Source organism: Carcharhinus amblyrhynchos, chromosome 6, assembly GCF_965287045.1.
Source record: "Carcharhinus amblyrhynchos chromosome 6, sCarAmb.v2.hapA, whole genome shotgun sequence".
NCBI lineage: Eukaryota > Metazoa > Chordata > Chondrichthyes > Carcharhiniformes > Carcharhinidae > Carcharhinus > Carcharhinus amblyrhynchos.
The window spans coordinates 30,713,025-30,734,805 of NC_137329.1; the positions used below are offsets into that span (position 1 = coordinate 30,713,025).

General features: G+C 40.7%; 1 protein-coding gene across 10 annotated transcripts in view; it reads left to right on the plus strand.

Annotated features, from left to right (window-relative positions):
- The window catches only part of sox6 (SRY-box transcription factor 6), a 615,141-nt gene that overhangs the window by 273,051 nt on the left and 320,309 nt on the right, over positions 1–21,781 (plus strand). For all 10 annotated transcript variants that reach the window (XM_080190145.1, XM_080190148.1, XM_080190144.1 and 7 more), the window contains one exon: positions 14,015–14,225. In XM_080190145.1, coding sequence (XP_080046271.1) covers positions 14,015–14,225 — 211 coding nt within the window. The remainder of the gene's footprint in view (positions 1–14,014; positions 14,226–21,781) is intronic.

Below are 21,781 nucleotides of genomic sequence, written 5' to 3' on the forward strand. Positions count from 1 at the left end.
TGTTAAAGCTGGGATTGAATCGCCTTTCATTTGTTGCTCATTGACAGAAAGTGCCAGCTCAATTACAATAAGATTTGAGTAATGCAGTTTTATGTTATGCATCTTGGTTTCACTGAAAAATTTAGGATGTTCTGTAGGAGAAGTGGCAGCTTCTTAATTTATCATGTTTCTCCCCAAAGAGAGATTTGGCAGGAATGGAACTGCATTTTTCAACTGTTTTTCAAATCTTATTGCACAAAGGGAGTGGAATGTATTGTGTACTCCTAACAATATGAGATACATTAGGGAAGTCCGTATCTAATCAAAACATATTTAGTGCTTGTTATTTGACCTCTTCATGTTAGTTATGCGAGGAATCCAGTAATAATTTTTATTATTATACCCTTGGGTCAAGCTCTTGAAACTGGTTGGTTACAATAAAAGTCAGATTGCAAATAATTGTTTTTTCACTCTTGGCTACAGCAGAATTTCCAGTTTAGTGACATTGTCAAATCAGGGTCCCTATGAACTTGGAATATTAAGTGACTTATTTACACTTTGTAACCTTAGGCACTGAACTCTTGTGTGGAGAATGAAGTGCAAGGGAGGAAAGAAAGGGAGATTTACATTAGCAGCAGAAGAACAATGTTGCAACACCGAATGGCAAGCCATGTAGATTGCACCTCAGACTTCCTACGAGAGGTGATAAATTGCTCCTCACCTTGCATATAGTAGTAGAGAGCCATGGAACATAGAATTTCTGCAGAGCAGAAGAAGGCCATTTGGCCCATCAAGTCTGCGCTAACTCTCTGAAAGAGTATCTTACTCAGGCCCACCCCCCACTCTATCCTTGTGCATTCACCATGGCTAATTTGCTTTGACCTAACCTGCACATCTTTGGACACTAAGGGGAAATTTAGTATGGTCAATGCAACTAACATGCACATTGTTGGATTCATTCAAAAGTCAACATTTGTGATTTCATTGCACATTAAAAATACTAAGCAAAGCAATTCTTCCCCAATGGTGATTCCTGATTGCGATACATTTTCTAGGTATGAGGAATCATCACTTAGGAAGGAAAATCATATGTATCCTTTATCGATTGCTCTCCTGGAGCTTTTTTCTATCACTACCTCTCTCATTCCGCCTTATTAATGTTGTTAAGATGACTATTGCTCCTTTGGACCTTTCAATGCTTCTCCAATGTTCTAACTTTAAAGATTAGCATCAAGGAAATTATATTTTGCCCGTTGTTGTTGCATGCACAGAACACATCAGCACATCCATTACTGCCTATGCAGCCTGTCAAAATATGATTGATGCATTTGTTGTCTTTTGCTTGGGAGTGAATAGATCAGTTGGGTTTTGTTGGTCTTTTTATAGTTTGCATCATTTTCAGTATCAGTGTGCCAAATGTACCTTGCAATTGTTCTCCCTCATTGTGCAAAAGCAAAACTCTTTTGCATTTAATTGCTGACACCAAAACTTCTCATGGAACATTCATACAATCACACAATCGCAGTGCAGAAGGAGACCATTTGGCCCATCACATCGACCATCCAGACCTTAACTCATAACCTTTGTTGTCCCCCTGACAATAAGGGACAATTTACCATGGCCAATCAACCTAACCCGCACATCTTTGGGCTGAGGGAGGAAACCAGAGCACCTGGAAGAAACCCGTGCAGACATAGGGAGAATGTGTAAACTCAACGCACACAGTCACCCAAGGCCACAGCTGGTGCTGTGAGGCAGCAGTGCTAACCACTGTGCACAACATTGCCTCCCAAAACCTTCCATTTATTTCCCATCCCAGAGGGTGTGAATTAAGGTCATTGAATTGCATTGTGAGAAACAACTCCTAAACCACACCACCAGTTGAATTCTATTTTTGCATCGATGTAAACAAATATATGTAGATAGCTACTACTCAGTCCATCCATATACTGGCTGAGAGTGAAACAAAACCTGAATCTGGGAGTTAGTCATATTTGTAACTTCTGCGCTCATCCTTAATTGTTTTTAAATTATTCATAAAGCCCTCGTTAATACTTCAGAATCACCTTTGTCAACAAAGTTAATGTTTGCTTTGTAGGTAAAAGAAGTACCTTGATCATTACACTTAATATGATCAACGGCGTTGACTTTGTTCCAACAGAAAACTCCTAGATCCCCCCCTGGTGTCTGGATGAATGCTTTGGCTCTTCACCTGGATTCCTCATAGAAAGAGGAAATCTGTAATTCTCGTACCTACTAGTTGCCAGTTAGAGAAACACATTGGCAGAAGCTTCGAAGCCGACAGCGATCCAGACGGCACTGGCCTGCAAATCTGCAGAAGAAATTTGATGTATTCCAACACCACTTTTAGCAAAATGAAAAATTAATTTGCGGTAATTAGCTGTCAGAAGCAACAGTCGGAGAGAAAGTGCCAAAATCAAAGAGCCTGATGGCATTTAGTGAGCTTTAGATTTGACCATTGCTGGCTTGTGATGGAGTTAATGCTTGAGATAGAGAAAAGCTGCACTAGCGGAAGGATGAAATATGGAGAACATTGCCAGCAATAGAATCCATACGATTCCGTTATCATTTTAGTTCTCATATCAAGGCAGCTTCCTTTTAATTCCATATCACTGCTTTATTATCTTCAATGTTTAAAACATAAATACCCAGAAATTATTGTTAATTCTTATGTTATGGCCAGATGAGAAGCCGTAAGTTGGCTACCCCTTCTATTCCGCTCTCTCGGTTGGTTGCAGCTAGGGTTTTTTCTTGACCCCATAAATACCTTTTCCAATTCAATTGTTTTTACTCGTTAATAGTGGTTTTCTTGAATCAAAGAACAAGTTTTTATTAGTTACTAAACTTAAGAAAAAATAATGAAGGCGTAACAACACAGGCCCATCGGTATCAGAAGTAAGAAAATCCAATTAAAGGTTAAAGGAGTATACGGCTAAGTCATTTGCTTGTCGTTGGGGCATAGATTATTGAACGTTGAAGCCGTTTGAAGCTTGTTGTTTTCCTTCAGAATTCTGGAGTTGATTTGATTTAGATCTGCACTTTGTTGAAGACACTCTTTTAGCTGCAGAGAGAGAGATTTTCTACTCTTACAGCAGTGTTCTGAAAGGTCTGTGATCTTGCATTTTCCTATTCCTTCTGATTCTGCTTGGAAGAACCAGTTTTTAAAACTCTTGTCAATATGTTCCATGGAAGGAACCTGATTTGTATGCTTTGCAATCATCGTTGCAGACTAAGTAATTTTTCTTTCATCTTTTTTCTCCAAAACCATTGACGCTTTCCAAGATATAACTCAACAGGTGATGGGGATTACTTCATCTTCCTCAGGGGTTTTAGTATCTGGCTGGTTAGCATTTCCCATTTTCCTGATAGATCAATGGCTGATCAAAATCTAGTACTTGCATGCCTTCCCTTAAAGAGCGTCTTCACTTGAACTGGGCCTCTAAGTGTTTAGTGTGAAATTCCACGAAACAGATCTGCAGTGTAACTCATCCAGAAACTTTCCAGAAAAGTGGTCACTTTACAGTATCAGATGTACTTATGACTGCCATTTTTGATCAGTCTCTTTTCTTGTATTTTTTACAAATAAGTGTTCTTTTAATATTTTGTTTATTCATTCATGAAATGTTGGTGTAGCTGGCTGGGTGAGCATTTGGTGCCCACAGTACTTGAACTGTGACTTGCTAGGCCATCTTAAAGGACATTTAAGAATCAACCGTATTGCTGTGGGTCTGGAGTCACATGTAGCCCAGACCAGGTAAGGATGGTAGATTTCCTTCCCTAGAAAATATTAGTGAACCAGATGATTTTTATTATGATAATTGACACATCATTGGACTTCTAGTTCCCAATTTTTTTATTGAATTCAAATTTCACCATCTGCCATGGTGGGATTTGAACCCGAGTCCCTAGGGCACTACCTTGGATTAATAGACCAGTGATAATACCATTGTGCCATTGCCTCCCCAATAAGCCTATATTCTGTTGGTGAAGTTGTAGGTGGATCTCAGTCGGTTACAGTTTCTTGTTATTGTGGCACATATGATGGGACAGCACGGTGGCACAGTGGTTAGCACGGCTGTCTCACAGCTCCAGGGACCTGGGTTCAACTCCCAGCTTGGTTCACTGTTTGTACGGAGTTTGCACATTCTCTGCATGTCTGCATGGGTTTCCTCTGGGTGCTCCAGTTTCCTCCCACAGTCCAAAGATGTGTGGGTTAGGTGGATTGGTCATATGGTAAATTGACCCTTAATGTCAGGGGGACTACAGAGGGTAAATGCATGGGGATATGGGGATACGGCCTGGATGGGATTGTGGTTGATGTGGACCCGATGGGCCGAATGGCCTCCTTCTGCACTGTAGATTCTATGACATTCCTTTGCCTGCTATTTTAGCAGAGGTGTTAACCAATTTAAAATAAAAGGGTAACATCTGCTTAAAATGTTATGTGAATTGATAAAGTGTTTGTCTGTTAGTATCACTAATGGTAGCATTGAGCCCAAAATTGCGTATCGAAAAGGGAGAGAATGTTTAAACAGAATTATTTATGTTCAAAGTGTTCTTTTGTTAAAGAAACAGAAGATAAAAGTTTAAACAGAAGACTTCAATCTTTCTGCCCACCAGCGATCTGACAGAAGTCTATATCCTACTTGAATTGCTCTGTTGTTCTCACTAAAGTTGACAGTTGCTCCATCCAGTTTAATGGGGTTTGTAATCTCAAGGCTGACCTCCGAGCAGAGTAAGACTTGGAGAAGGTTAGTAACCAGTAAAGTTGGTGTCCACATAACTGGGACACAGGTGGTTCCTTACTACCAGTGCTATCAACAGAATGGCTCTATTAGGTAAAGAACCTAAATTAGGGGCTTGAAAATGTGGTGGGAAATTACATTTTCTTTGAAAGGAATTGCATACATTCATTTGCTACTCGACAATGGGGAGTATTTTGCATGCATAACACTTTGCTTACACTTTCCTCCACTTTAAGAAAATGTTAACACTTACGATATAGATACACTATCCTATGTGTATCCTATGTGAAAATGCTATTTCTATTTTACTGGCAAGGATTATTTTTATGGAAGTCATATGTGTTGATATAATTGTTCATGAATTAAGAGGCCATTTTCAACATTAAAATACGATTAGGTATTTTAACATTTTACTCTTTGTTAGAACAATGGAGTGATTAAGTTGGCACACCTTGATCTAACAACATTGGAATTTTCCCCCTGGCAATATAATTTCAACACTTGGGTGATTGTATTACCTATTGTGCATATAGTTAAATAGCTGTTTCCCAGTGGTACATTATAACGTATAATAGCTTCAATTGTCCTGGCGCCAGTGTTAAAATATTTCTCTCAATGTACCCACTATTTCCACTGTGTCTGAGCATTCTCTTTGGCCATTATAATCATTGAATTTTAAAATGCCGTCCTAAGATAATGCATTGTTAAACACTTGAGATCCCTTCTTCAATGTAAAGAGCATTATTTCAGTAACTTCCACTGGAGACTGTAGCAATGAGAATTTAAGCACTTTTTCTCATTTTGTGATGTATTACTGTCTAGTGAATGCATGAAGAATACATTGGAAATCATTGATCATGAATGCTGATTTGATGTAGGATAAATGAGCTGATGGGGTTTATTTATAGATGGCTCGAATTGTAAAGGAGAGAATCTGTGCTAAACTTGCATCTGACCTCAGACCATAATTAGATTGCTGTGTAGGTTTTTAGCTGCCATATTATAAAAATAATATTGAGGCATTGGAAATGATCCCCTTGGAGGAAGCCTAAACTAATCAAATTTACCGAATGACTTCTAAATCTTGGAATTACCAACAAAATTTCACTTTTTGTCATTTAAAATAAATACAGATTATTGGCCAAATGATACTTCAAATAAAAAGGTGAATTTTATTTTAAGTAGTCACTACAATAAAGATAGGTCTTGAACAACCGTAAGCACCCACTTCATTCATCCAAGTTATGTGGCACTACATAGCTACATCACTCCACAATTCTGTGTTCACGCACAGTAGGTCAGGAGTTCTATCCAACAAGTATTCATTCCTGACGACTATGAGAATCCCATACAAAATGAGTTGGAATGGTTTTGATCAGTTATTAGTTGCTTGGGACATGCTATACCAATTTAGCACAAAGTTAACCGTCAACATTTTGAAGGCTACCACTGACCAGAAACTGAACTGGACTAGCCATATAAATACTGTGGCTACCTGAGCAGGTCAGGGATTAAGAATCCTGTGGTGAGTAACTGACCTCTTATCCCACCAAACTCTGTCCATTATCTACAAGCTAGAAGTCAGGAATGTGATAGAATACTAAAAACTTGTCTAGCTGAGTGCAACTTTAACAACACTCAAGAAGCTCAACACCATCCAGGATTACACAGCCCGCTCGATTGGCATATCATGCACCTCTTATATATTCACTCCCTCCAGCACTGACTCACAGTGCAGTTCTGTGTACCATCTACAAAATGCATTGCAGCAATTCACCCAGGCTCCTTAGACAGCTCCCTCCAAATCCCCAACCTCTCCCATCTAGAAGGACAAGGCAACAGGTGCAACGCAACACCATCATCTGCCAGGTTCCCTCCAAACTGCACACCATCCTGATTTGGCACTATATCACTGTTTCTTCATTGTCGCTGGGTCAAATTCCTGGAAATTCCACACAGCACTGTGGGTGTACCTACATCACCTGAACCGCAAGTGCACAAGAAGGCAGCTCACCATCATCTTCTCGAGGGCAATGAGGGATGGACAAGAAGTGCTGACCTAGCTAGCGGTGTCCACATTCTGCGGAAGACTAAAAAATATGAAATGGTGAAATCAGGAAAAAACCTCTTTACCCAGGGAGTGATGAGAATGTGGAAGTTGCTAGCACAGTGAGTAGTTGAGGCAATTATAAATGCATTTAAGGGGAATTGAGATAAGCGTATAATGGAGAAAGGAATAGAGGGTTTACCTGATATAGTTAGATGATAAAGGATGGGAAGATGCTCAAGTGGGATGTAAATACCACATGAACTGGTTGAACTGAATGGCTTGTTTCTTTGCAATATATTCTCTCTAATTTGTGTAATAGCTCTTAAATTATATGTATCTACACATCCCCCTGCAAGTCGAATTTTCCTGTGTTGCTGGCAGTAGATGTAAGTACAGAGAAAAATCATGAATGTTTTGACAAAGTTTAGGATTTTAAAAATTCTCCTAAAGTGCATTTTATGTGCAAATACTGACTTATTTTACAAGAATAAGTTAGTTCAGCAAGTATTAGGATTGTCTTTCCAGTAATGTTAGAAGGGGGAGGAGGTCTTGTGGACGCACTGTTGGAATCCCTATCTCTGAGCTAGAAGCTCCAGGTTTAAGCCTTCCTTCAGGATGTGATGACCGGGGAAGGTGTGTTCATAAGGTGTTGAAACAGATTGATTTAAGTTCTATCTGGTGCCCCTATGGTAGGTGGTAAGAGTGAGAGAACTTCCTGGTCAGTCAGCATTGTTTCGTAAGTGCAACATAGCAACTTTTTGTTGTTTAAAAAACTCCACCAGCAACCTCTTTGCCATACTCCATGGCAAGCGCTGTCCTCGCTTTGATAGACTGCTTTAGAGAGAAGTTAAGGCCAATTTATTGTGACAGCGATCATTTAGCTTATGTCCTCAATGTGACATTGGAGGTTAACACCACTTCATTGTGGCAGAACTTGGAAGGCAGACGTATGCAATGTGACATTGGAAAACAAATTTTGATTGTTCGCCCCTGCACCCCCCCACTCCCCGCCCCCGCCCCCACCCTTGGGGCTATTGGCTTAAGTCCTGTTGACTTTACAAGTTATTTGGAAAAAGTGGGATTTTTCTGATATCTTGTCAATCATCTGAATTTCTAGACACCGTTTCTTGGATAAAATGTAACACCACAAAGGCCACTGGGACCATATGAGTGTTAGGAGTGAATTAGGAGATACTGGACTGCAACAGTGCCATGTTTTGGGTAAAATGTCTCAACTGCTGGGCCTCTTTTATCTGCATTGCTAAATCTGAAGACGCCATGGCAGTTATTATAAATAGCAATGAAATTAACTGTAGTTTTGATTTTTTTCCTCTCACTTCTAACCACAATACCCTAAATGTTAATATTTGGATATGCATGTCATTTTGCAACCTTCTGCTTAATGAAAGAGATTAAAGGATAATGGCAGTTGGTAATTCTGGAGATGTCACTTCAAAGGCTTGTTACCTTGACAAACCTATTGTAAACTGTACTTCTGTACTGGGGCAGTGAGTCAGGTAGACGTGTTGATTAACAGCTCGTGTCTGTGAGTGTCCATTGTGGTGTGGGTTACTTTTCTGAATATCTGCCAATAAATTTGAAAAATGGTTCTTGAATGTGAACACACAAGTCATTTTGTATCCCCCTTGGTGTTTGATTTACAATGCAAAACAATAATAAAAGCCTCACACGTCAAAGGACTTAAACAAAATACTATCCTCATTTACCCAGTACAGAGACTGAGGGGTAGAGATGGTGTGGGTTCACTGGTGAAATAATCTCCTGACTAGGATGTGCAGTATGTGTAATATGAATCGTGCAGCAAATCAGCCAACATTCACGTTAGGCTTACTGCATTCCTGCATGTTTAAAAGGATTATCTATCTTGGCTTATGGCCAACCCCTCTCCTCCTTTCTTTAATTGGTCTTCTCAATGTTCAATCTTTTATAAGTTAACTCAAAACTCTTAAAGGCCCAGCAACAAGAGACTGGACACTTGAGGTGCCTGTACATCTACCTAATAATGTTAAATTACTTGCAGCAAAAGTTGTTTAGACCCTGGAATCTTGAAAGGAACTTTGGCATTGCTTCAGAATAACATCTTTGCATTACATAGTTCATCAGTGACATCCATCGCTTTGCAGAGGACAGAATCATTGCTGAGGCTGAGCCTATAACAAGCCTACTTTGGGTATGAATGGGCAGCAGGGTGGCACAGTGGTTAACACTGCTGCCTTACAGTGCCAGGGACCCAGGTTTGATTCCCGCCTTGGGTCACTGTCTGTGTGGAATCAGCACTTCTCCCTGTGTCTACGTGAGTTTCCTCCAGTTTCCTCCCACAGTCCAAAAAGACGTGCTGGTTAGGCACATTGGCTGTGCTAAATTCTCCCTCTGTGTACCCGAACAGGCGCTAGAGTGTGGCAATAGAGGATTTTCACTGTAACTTCTTTGCAGTGTTAATGTAAGCCTACTTGTGACACTTGTAATGGCACAATATCCTTTGATGGTAAGATGTCGAACTGTACGTCTGAACTGCATCTGCTTGTCATGTGCTCCCCCCTTCAAATGCTAAGCTGAAAGAAGGATTTATCTGGCAAAAGAAAGCCAGATGCAGTACAAACCAACTAACTTCTAGGTTCATGACATTCTGGTTTAAATATAGGTTTATGCTGATGGAGGGTCATAAACCCCAGAGATTTTGTCAATGCATCACTGTCATCTAACTGAACAACAACTATGATAGAACTCCCGTTTCATGGTGTAATTAATACTCTTTAATTAAAATATTTAAAATAAAGCTAATTAAAAGATGTGTCTCTGGTTAGAAATTATCCCAAGATGTCTGTAGTTGTTTGTACTTTGAGGGTCTATGTAATATCCCTGTGGTTGCAAATGATAGGACTGTTCAGTAGTAGAGGAGAAACCCACACCAATCTGGGCAGAAATAAGCTCTTTCTAATTAACTAAGTAATATTACACATGTGGGAGGGTGCTGCCTTGAACTGAAGAAGCACTTGTTTGTACTGAGGGACAGCTAGCGGATTGCAAGTGCAATTAAAGCTAGGGAAACCATGCTGCAATTGTCTTTGTGTTGATATCACCAAACAGTAAGGTTAGAATCTCCCCGATTTATGCGGCACAGTAATTGAAGTAGGCTTGTTGAAAATGTGGTGAAGATGGACAGAAAAGATGATGTTTACTGTTTAGATTAATGCTTCCCCTTAAAATTTTGAATGCTAAATCTTAGCATGTGTTTTATTAAAGATTTCTTACTTGTATTGGGGTGGCATAGTAACCCAGGTTCGATTCTAGCCTTGGGTGACTGTATGTATGGAGCTTACATGCTCTCCTGGTGTCTATGTAGGTTTTTCAACCAGGTGCTCTGGTTTCCTCCCAGAGTCCAGCTGTGTGCAGGTTAGATGGAGTGGTAATGTTGCATTGCTCCTTAATGTCCAAAGGTGTATAGGCTAGGTGGATTAGCCATGGTAATGTGGGGGTAAGGCAGGGGATGGACCTGGGTGGCATGCTCTTTTGGAGAATCAGTGCAGCCTCAATGGACCAAATGGTCTCCTTCAGCATTATGGTTCTTTGCGTTTCTAACAAGCAAGGTGGACAAGTGGGGACTAGTGGAAGTAATGTGTTTGAATTTTCAAAGATCATTTAATTAAACTCCCAGACAAGAATTATTACTCAGAAATAGGGATCACTGAGGATTAGGATAGTATGTTGGTATGAATTGAGCATTGTTAATAGATGAATACCAGAGAGTAGAAATAAATGGGTGGAAAGTATGAATTTATTCACTTCAGTTAGAAAATAAAAAAGCAGAATGTTTTTTTAAATGGAGAGAACTGGGAAATGTTGGTATTCAGAGGAACCTGGGTATCCTTGTACATGAATCACAGAAAAGTTAACATTCAGTTTCAACAAGAAATCAGGAAAGAAAATGAGATGGGATTAGAGTATAAGAGAAAAGAAGGCTGATTGGAATTATATAGGATGAGACTACACCTGGAGTACTGTGTACAATGTTGATCTCTTTCCCTAAGACAAGATGCACTTTCCTTAGAGGGTGTGATACATACATTTACCAGGCTTTTTCTAGGAGGAGGTGATTGTATTAGGAAGAGCAATTAAGTAAGCCAGGCTTATATTCTCCAGAATTAAAAAGAATAAGATGTGATGTAACTGAAACATATAAAATTCATAATGTGCTTGTTAGTGTTGATGCTAGAAGGATGATTTTTCTTGGTTGGGGAGTCTAGAATTGTGGATCATAGTCTTGAAATAAGAGATTAGCTACTTAGGACTGAGCAGAGGAGAAATTTATTTGAAATCCTCTGCTCTGGAGAGCTGTGGATGCACAATTTTGAGTATATTCAAGACAGATAACTTTTTGGATGCAAAGGGGATAGTGTGGGACGATGGAACTCGGACAAAAGATCAGCCATGAACTTATTGAATGGTGGAGCAGATTTGGAGGATTGTACAGTTTACTCCTGTCCGTATTTCTTATGTGTTCCTATGTTCAAAATGCTTTATAGCCAATAATGTGTAACTGCTGTGATATGGGGAAACGACAGCCAATTTGTATACAGCAAGTTCCCATAAAACAGGAATGTGGTAATAACCAGAAGATCTGTTGGTTGATGATGTTGGCTGAGGAAGATAATATTGGCCAGGTATGGTGATTGTCCCCTTAAGGGCAACATAGCAGAGTAAGTGTCATCTGGCCTGGGTGACAGATTGGGGAATCACCCTAAGGGGAAGAGTTGTCCTAGGTATTTTGGAATTAGCTGAAAATATGCTGCTTTATGTGACTTGATAATAAATCCTTCTTTGTTCACTAGTGAAGTAACAAAAATGCATCATCACATGAGGACACCATGGAGAACTACCTTGCTACTTTTTGTGAAGTGCCATGGGATTTTTTATGTTCATCTGAAAGGGCAGATGGAACCTCAACTTAATGTACAATCTAAGAGATGGCACCTCCAACAGTCCCTGAAGTGCTGGCCTGGATATTTTTGCTCAAGTTTCTAATGTGGAACCTGAACCCACAACCTACTGACTCGGAGATGAGAGTGCTGCGATTTCAATGCAAATGGCTTAGTTTCCTCCCTCCTGTCTCTTACTGGCTCAGTTTATTCAACCAGCTCCTGGCGATAATGCACAATCTTATGTTAACTGGCTGCTCCACATATGTCAGCAGGCAAACACACAGTGAGAACAGATGCACTCTGCCGACATCGTCGCCAGGTCTAGTCAGGGAGTGTGCCTGCAGGGCACAGTAAAGTTCTGCATAGTTCCCCTCTCAATAGACCTCAACAAACCAACCAACAAAATATATTCAAAATCAAATAGTTAGGGGTTCTATTCTGAGGATTAGAACGATCTGTTTTGTAATACTTCATGTTGCTCACAACAATTCTTAGACACTCTTCATAGAGTGGAACTTAGTGGCACTTGCTACTTCTTGTGTTACTTCTCCTAACCTCACATGAAAGATGCAACATTTGGCTTGGTTTTAGTGTCAAAGAACACCATTCCTTCAATCTATATGTGGGTATACCAGCAGAAACCTATGTGTCTGCTTCGATTCTCACTTTGAGGGGTGTGGTGAGGCAAGGGCCGTGTTGAAAACGTTGTTAAATTCGGAGGAAATGTCAGGACTGTAGAAAATTCACCCCTCATAATTTATCTAAAAGGAAATATTCTTGGAACTTCTCATGAATGACAAAATCCCATCCGTGTTGCTTGCCAATAAAGCTTCTTCTTACATCTCCTGTCCTAGTACAATTTCACAATACTTTTGTGGCATTAAAGTAATGAGAATTGTGCTAATTTTATTTCAAGTTCCACAAGAGACCTAATGAAGCATACCCTAGAGAATGTAGCTCACATTTGTGTACCACGTCATTATAAATGCTTTTTGCTGTCAACATAGTCAACCTTGATTGTGGAGTGATTATGAATGGAGAAATTTGGGGATGAAAACCTTCACCCCAGTACTATTTTTAAAGTTTGGAGTTTTTTTTAAAGTTTATTTATTAGTGTCACAAGTAGGCTTACAGTAGTACCACAATGAAATTGTTGTGAAAATCCTCCAATTGCCACACTCCAGCGCCTGTTCAGGTACACTGCGGGAGAATTTAGCACGGCCAATGCACCAAACAGCACGTCTTTTGGACTGTGGGAGGAAAGCGGAGCACCCGGAGGAAACCGTGCATACTGCGCACAGACAGTGACCCATGCTGGGAATTGAACCCGGGTGCCTAGTGCTGTGAGGCAGCAGTGCTAACCACTGTGCCGTCCCTATTTATCTGATGAGGTGGCTCACTGTTCTGAGCTAACACTATATTTTCCTGAGTTATTCACCTATTCACCATGCTAAGTTTGCATACAATTTGTTTGAAGATTTTTAAAAGTATTACATGTGTAAAGTGACAGAGGGACAGATTGACAGCAGCATACTGGCCTTTTGTTTGATATAGAACTATGAAGCTAAACAGATTCTCATGGCAACATTTCAGGAGTGCAATATTGTGTTCGAGGAATAAAAGTGGAAGACATTATTCCAGTGATGATGATCTGCCCCTAGATACCTTCAGTGCAATTTTTAAATACGATAATTGATAGGCTTTATTAGATAAATTAGTAAAATCTACTGCACATTGTCACTGTTATACTGATCATTATTTCTATCAAAATAATTGACAGCCTGTCAGATTTGATGTTCCTCTGGTGTCTAATTGTCTGTTAGGCAGTTATGATTTCATTTAACAGCACGGGTTTTGTAACTAAATCAGTCAAACCAGACGCAACATTGCCTTGACTTGGTAGCTATCGTAAGGGTTAGACTCCAGGCTGGAAACTTGCATTGATTTCCATTCCAAATTGATGTCTGGACTGATGTGTTTCCAAGAGCTTTTGTTGGCCTTGTCCTTGGGAAAGAAGGGAGACTTTACTGTTAGAAGCCCTTTGAATACCATGCAAGTAATTAAAAAATAGTGCCGTGAATATCCTTGGAGATATACGTTCACCGAACCATTTGCTTCGCTTAGCTGAGGATAGTAGTAAGGGAAGGGACAGAGGAAAATTGGGGGGTGGGGGGGGGGAAGTTCAAGGGGAATAAAGCATTGTAGAAGATCCTTTGACTATCCGGATTCAATGCTGAGTGCGACTGTGTCACCATATTCCTTTCCTCCCTTTCTAATAGGATTCTGACAACAACAAAGTCTGTTCTCTGTACTCCTTCCGCAATGCAACTACCTCACCACATAAGCCAGACGAAGGGGCCCGTGAACGTAGCGACATGATGACTGGTGCAGTCTTTGGAACACCTGAGCGCCGCAAAGGAAGCTTAGCTGACGTGGTGGACACACTGAAACAGAAGAAGCTCGAAGAGATGACAAAGACTGAACAAGACGGTATGCATTGGCTATGTTGTCCTTTTGGGTTCCACTCACGGTCAGACAGAAATCTGTCGAGTAGGCAGCCAAAACAAATCTGTAGAATTGGCAATGGTTAAAATAGTTGTGTGATGGTCACCATGACAACAGCACTTTTGGGTCGATAGAGAGTTTAGTTAGTATCTCTTTCTTTAATATTTTGCAATAAAATCAAAGCCAAAACACTTCAATGTCCTTCTCTTGTGCCCAGATATAAAGCATACTACTTTTTCTTTACAAGAGGTGGTGTTGGGATAATAAGACCTGTCTTATCTGTGGTTTGTGTTTACGTGGCAGGAAAAGAGATGTTACATCACGTAATTCACCTCTTAATCTGCCTTTGATAAGAGGGCTTCACTTATTCACACTCACAAAGAGAAACAACAAAGACTGGCTGGGTTAGACTACGAGAGATTTAAGCAAAGCCCTCCCCCAGCACAGAGATAAATTGGTGCCTTGTTGTAGATGTACTTTTGCATGTGGGTTACAGATAGAATACCTGAAAGAGACAGTTTAAAATGGTGAGTCATTGTTGAAGGCAGGCAACGCTCAGATGTATATATTTACTTCATCGTCGGCCTTTCAAACCTCCACATGACCAACCTCTTGTTAGATGATAATTCTAGCCTTCTTGAAAATTAAAATAAACTTTTTATTGTTCTTTTGAATGCTGGTGTAAAAAATCCTACACAATAGCTGAGAATATTTTGCTTTAAGAATATGGTGCATACTTCTTCAGTGAGTGTCTTGTGATTAAAAAAATTGTGACCATCCAGTCTGGTAAAGAACAATGAATGTTTAATTAAAGACCTCCACACACCCATTTTCTACTCAGAAGTGCAATTTGTTATTTATAAATGCTTGTGTTTTGGAGCAAGTAAGATACACACAATGTTTTATCAAAGTTTTGAACAAATTTTTTATTGAGTGAAGTGAATGCAGGAGGCCTAGCCTTGTCGTCACATGTCAACTGCAAGTACCCCCAGACCCAGTGCAGGATAAGTATCCCTCTATAACCCACCTCAGTCCAAATATCAGACTAGAATTTTCTATAATAGAATACTGTAGAAATAGAATATTATTAAACTAGAAAGAGTGCAGAAAAGATTTACTGGGATGTTACCATCCCTTGAAGGTTTGAGATATGAGGAGAGGCTGAAAAGACTGGGACTTTTTTCTCTGGAGTGTAGGAGGCTTAGGGGTGATCTTATAGAGGTTGACAAAATAATGAGGGGCATGGATCAGCTAGATAGTCAATATCTTTTCCCAAAAGTAGGGGAGTCTAAAACTAGAGGGCATAGGTTTAAGGTGAGAGGGAAGAGATACAAAAGGGATCAGAGGGGCAATATTTTCATACAGAGGATGGTGCGTGTCAGGAACAAGCCACCAGAGGTAGCAGTAGACGTGGTACAATTTTGTCTTTAAAACAACATTTAGAGAGTCACATAGGTAAAATTGGTATACAGGGATATGGACCAAACATGGGCAGTTGGGACTAGCTTAGGGGCTTAAACAAAAGGGCAGCATGGACAAGTTGGGCCGAAGGGCCTGTTTCCATACTATAAACCTCTATGACTCTACTTCACAAGTGTATCCCAACATACCATAATGCTTCAATATTACTCATTGACCAGAATGTGTGGATGTGTGTACCAGTAGGTATTTGGTTGAACCTGTCTAGATTTATTTCACATTGGACATTTTGATTTGAAAAGTAATTATTTGGCCTGATCCATGGATAAATGTGCATCACCAAAATAAGTACATTAATCACTAATGATATGTCTTTAAGTCAAAATTCCAGACCAACATGACTAGCTAATGTCATTCATCACTTTTAACAATGTACACAATGCCATAAATCAACAGTGATATAATCATAATATTAAATATGGCAAGAGACAAAACTCAAATGGCTTTCCAACTGACTTATACAAGGTCCCATGTTCAGTCATTACAAAATACCACTTCAGAACATTTAAGCTAGTCCATAATGAAGCAATTCCTCCAGAACTAAAGGATACATTTGTTGCCACTCAGGGCTAATCTAAGAGAGACTAGTCTGAATGTGGAGAGCAGCGTGATAGACTGTCCTATCTCCTGTCGGAAGGTTTTTGCCAACGCAACCATCTCAGCCAAAGGCCTTCCTGGAATTGGTTACGGCATGGTGGCACAGTGGTTAGCACTGCTGCCTCACAGTGCCAGCGCTTGGGTCACTGTCTGTGTGGAGTCTGCACTTTCTCCCCATGTGTATGTGGGTTTCCTCTGGATGCTCTGGTTTCCTCCCACAGTGCTGGTTAGCTGCATTAGCCAGGCTAAGTTCTCCCTCAGTGTACCCGAACAGGCTCCAGAGTGTGGCGACCGTGGGATTTTCACACCAACTTCATTGCAGTGTTAATGTAAGCCTACTTGTGACACTAATAAGCTAACGCAAAGCTTATTCCAGATAAACTACCCAGCATGGTTTTCATTGTAAGCTAATCTCAGGAGAAATCTGAACAGGAAAGCAAGGGTTGATTTGTGGTCTTCACCGACCTGATATAAGCCTTTGGTACCATTAGCAGATTGAGACTGAAAAGGCTCCAAGTCAGGTTTGGCTGACAAGCTTTTTAATGTGATTCAGTAGTTCTGTAATGAGATGAATGATTATTAACAGTAGCAGAGTCAAACAAGGATATGTTTTGCTCCTCATCTTTACTGCCTATGATGAAGGAAGTCATGCCAAATCCCTGGGAGGAAGTGTATATCCAGTTGGAGCAGTTAGGAAACTGACTGTTCAATTTAAACAGATCAAGCAAAGACCAAAATTAAAGAGCCCATTTTCCAGAACATTTGCTTGCAGATGACTGCGGCCAGATACAAGTTGTTTCTCCCCTCAGCATATTTAAATTATCTGTTCTTTTACGCTGGGGACACTGGATCAAAATTTCTAAACCATGTGAAGAGAGGGGGCATGGTTAACTATGAAGGGACTGAAAGCATCTTCATGGAAGATGTTGGCAGCTCAGCAGACTGAGCTGAAAGACATTGGGTGAGGTTCTCTGGCTTCCCAGCCACAAGCTTCCCGCCGATGGGAGGCGGCGCGTTGTTTGCTCGTGGCAGAATTTTTGGGTCCCACTGCTGTCTACGGGAATTCCCATGGAAGTCACCCCACGCCAGCGGGGAATGCACAAGCCGCTGGCAGGACCGGAGAATTCCGCCGGCATTGAACGGCCGGAAAATTCTGGCCATTGAATGAAATTTATTGCTGCGAAATGCGGAGTGATCCATTTTGGAAGGAAAATCAAAGAGAACGTGCAAAAACAAAATCACAATGTTTTTTCAATGTAGAGAAGTAAAGAGGTTTTAGGTTTAAAAAAATTGAGTCTTTAAAAGTGTAAGGACAACAGTTGCATTTACATAGCACCTTTAATGTGTAAACAACCCTAAGGTACTTCATGGGACTGTTACCAAATAAAATTTGACACCAAGCCACTTAAGACGGTAATAGGACAGGTGAGCTAATATTTGTTCTAAGAGATAAGTTTTATGAAGGGTTTTTAAAGGAGGTTATAGAGGTGATGAAGCTTCGGGAAGAAATTTCAGAGCCTGAGGTAAAAGCTATTGAAATCACAGCCACCAAAGACAGGCATTTAAAATTACAGATTCTCAAGTTGATTTGATTTATTATTGTAGTATGTATTGGTTTATAGTGAAAAATATTGTTTCTTGAGCGCTATACAGATGAAGCATACCATTCAAAGAGTATATTGGGGAGAAGGAAAGGAGAGGGTGCAGAATGTAGTGTCACAGTCATAGCAAGGGTGTAGAGAAAGATCACCTTAATATAAGGTAGGTCCATTCAAAGGTCTGGTGGCAGCAGGGAAGAAGCTGTTCTGGAGTCAGTTGGTATATAACCTCAGACTTTTGTATCTTTTTCCCGATGGAAGAATGTGGAAAAGAGTCTGTCAAAGTTGCCAGATTTGGAAGAGGGTAGAGATCTTCAAGGGTTGGGAGGGGCTGGAGGAGGTTACAGAGATTGGGAAGGATAAAACCAAGAAGTGATGAGAATTGTAAAATTGAGGCGTGACCAGATCAGAAGCTTTTGTAGGTGAACTACAAAAAGGGTAATAGGGGAACAACATTTGCTACAAGTTAAAATATGGGCATCGGGGTTTTGGGTGAGTTCAGGTTTATGGCGGGTGGACGATAGGAGCCTGACTAGGGAAAGAAAGTTGATAAAATTGCAAGAAACAGATATGGATTTGTTGGATTTATAATGGGACCACAGAATTTAAACAATCAAGGAAGAAATACTAAATCTATGCAAACTATTGATTAGGTGCAGTTAAAATATTGTGACCAGTTTTAGACACCCTATTTTAGGCAAGATTTCTACACCATGCAGCAGCATTCTCCCACGTAGGGACTAAATCCTGTGGTGAAGGCCAAAATGTGGAGTGTTTCCCACTGTGGAGATCATCCAAACATGCCAAACCATCCAGCCCTGACATCACTAATTGTGCAACCAGATGTTTTACACCGTATCCCGTGTTGGAGCAGGCGCGATGAGGTGTAGTCCATCTGTCATCCTATCTGGGTGCCATTTTGGGAAGTCGCCCAAAATCATTGGCCTACTATTGAAAAAGGTAGACCTCCAGAAAATGAAGATGGATCTCTGGGAGCACTCTGAGACCAGAAGATGAGCCTCCTGGAAAAGAAGTTGGATTTCCAGGAATATTCGGAGGCTGGAAGATGGAATCCCTCTAGTACATTGAATCTGGATGATACACCTGTAGTTGTCCTCCCTCCCCAGTGCTGTGTAGTTCCAGGGTTGCTAGCGGCCTCCATCCTGAGCTATGGAGACAGTCCCAAGCATTGTTCAGGTAAGCCCCAACATCTGCATGCTAAGTTAACCCAAACACATTTTGCACCAGTGTGTTTCTCTGCTGGTGCTGTGAGTATCAGGAGTGGGTGATCACACCTTCAGCATCCAGTTAGCAGGATGGGAATGAGTTTCACGCTGACCTGCAGCAGGTTCCCTGATCCACCATGGCCGACATTAGTGAAAGATCCTGCTGCAAATTCATACCAAACTGAAAACAGTCTTTGGGCCTCTCCCCCCACACCTGCCTTTGAACCTGGTGGAGGCTAGGGAGAATTCTGCTCATGACAAACCCTTGTTTATAACAGCTATAAAAGCCTTGAATTATGTTCCTGGACCAGAGAAACCAATTATTTTCACTGGAAGGAGAAGGTTAAAAGTAGATTTGATAAGAGAAGTTCAGATTCATGAGGCGAATGTTTAAGTTCATCACCACAAGAGCAAATGTGGAGGGTCCAAAGAATTGTGGAATTGCCTACCAAATACTGTGATGAAAGCAGGACCCATAATAACTTTTAAATGGGAAATGAATAAATATTTTTAAATCATGAAAATTTACAGACAGGTATGGGAATAGAACCAACCGCATAGGTCTTTCAGAGAGTCAACACAAATGTAACTACATAACTGGACTCCTTCTGTGTTGTAAATGTTTTCGACTTTCAGTCCAAGGTGAATCATCTTGCGCTTGCAGCCAGGAATTGTAGTACCCATCAGTTTGAAGAAGATTGAAGCTATATTCCAGTCAGAGTCTAATGCACAACCAACAATGTTCATTGAGAAAACACAGCTGGGTTTAGTCCAACAGTTTACCTCCCTGGGCAGAATACCATCACATCTGGATGAAGAAATGTTTCATCAAGCAAGGAAGATCTGCTTTACAATGGTTATCTGAAGAAAAAGATGTATGGCATGAACATGAGCTGAAATTTAAGATTGAAGTGTTTAAAGCAATGACACCCCTTTCCTATAGTCTTTTTATAGACACTCCATTAAAGACTTTGAGCAAACTGACATTGAGATTTTGCAGTTTGATAGCACAGTGGTTAGCATTGCTGCCTCACAGCACCAGGGATCCGGGTTCAAACCCAGCGTTGGGTGACTGTGTGGAATTTGTACATTCTCCCTGTGTCTGCGTGAGTTTCCTCTGGGTGCTCCGGTTTCCTCTCTCAATTACACCAGGTCAATCCTATAATGTGCAGGTTAGGTGGATTGGCCATGCAAAATTGCACCTTAGTGTCCCAAGATGTGTAGGCTGGTGGGCTTAATGGGGTAAATGTATGGGGTTATGAGAATAGGGCTGGGAAGGATGCCTGGATAAGACACTCTGTCAGGGAGTTGGGGTAAAATCGATGGGCCAAATGACAATTGGCACTGTAGGATTCTATGATTCTGTGATCCTGAGTCATGGCTGCTTGCTGATCAAGACTCGACTGCTACAACTCGACAGTTTTGAGTGACAAGTCAGTCCAAGAATAGTTTCATTTCTCAGCTGAAAGAGGGAAAACAGGTCCATAGAGGACAGTTCATGCATTGTACAGATGCACTGGGTAAAAATGTTAAATTTTAAAAAACCTGTGGAATTCTGTGAACAATCTTTCCCACACTAAGTCAGGTGCCAGAATTGCAGTCACCATGGAATAGATTTTCATTTTCACCGCTTAGTCGCCATTCTGGAATGAAAAATCAAGAGCACCATATGCAACATGCCCTTTCCAATCATAGCTCCGATGATGAAGATGTGCATCTACCCAACTTGTACAGAAGGTGCACAGAGAGCATGGAAATTAAAGGAGAACGAGAAACTGCATCACATAACAGCAATCTATTCTTCAGTTGCCTGCATTAAAGTATGGCTACAAAGGTTCATGAGAGGATGCACACCACCTCAATGCCCTAACGTATACCTGATTAAGATGTGAGCAGCATCCAAGAGACAATGCTAATGGACTCAGAAGGATATGGATGAGTGTAAGTGGACATTTCATGTTCAGTGCCACCCCATCAAATGTCATGTTCCCTTTATGCTCACTTGGTTATAAAGTCCAGACTCTTTTTATGAGCTGCTCAAGTTCTTAAAATGTCTTCACTCCATTTCACAAAGCTTAGGTTGTACGTAATTCTCCAATTTTGAGAGCAGACTAGAAGATATGTTTTGAAGTCCCTGCTAATGCCACTCTTGACCAAGCAGGCTAACATGATTTGCCTTTGTGTTTCCTGCTGCTTGGTCCCTCTTTTCTGGTGGCACTGACAAGACCAGAACCTTACTGTGCAGGAGCCTGCAAATATGAACTGACATTCTGCCCCATTCATTTTGTATTGTGCTGTATTAATTATTACTGTCACCGTCTTCACTCACATTTCCAGTGTGTGTGCTATTGTGATTGTGTCTGATGCCAAAAGCAGATGACTGTTGCTCCCTCATAGAATCTCCTCCAAGCTATAACAGCAACTGGAAAAAGTGGCTGACTGACTTCATTGTGATGTTATTGTGAAATGGTTCATTTATCATCTTGGAGAAGAAGAATCTTAAAGGAGATCAGGGTGGTGGAAGGGCATGGGGAATGAATTTCATTGTGTGGAATCCGGGCTGTTGAAGGCATAACCATCAGTGATAGAGATCGAGAAGGATGAATCCCTCGGAGAGTTAAACACATGGTGAAAGTTTTAA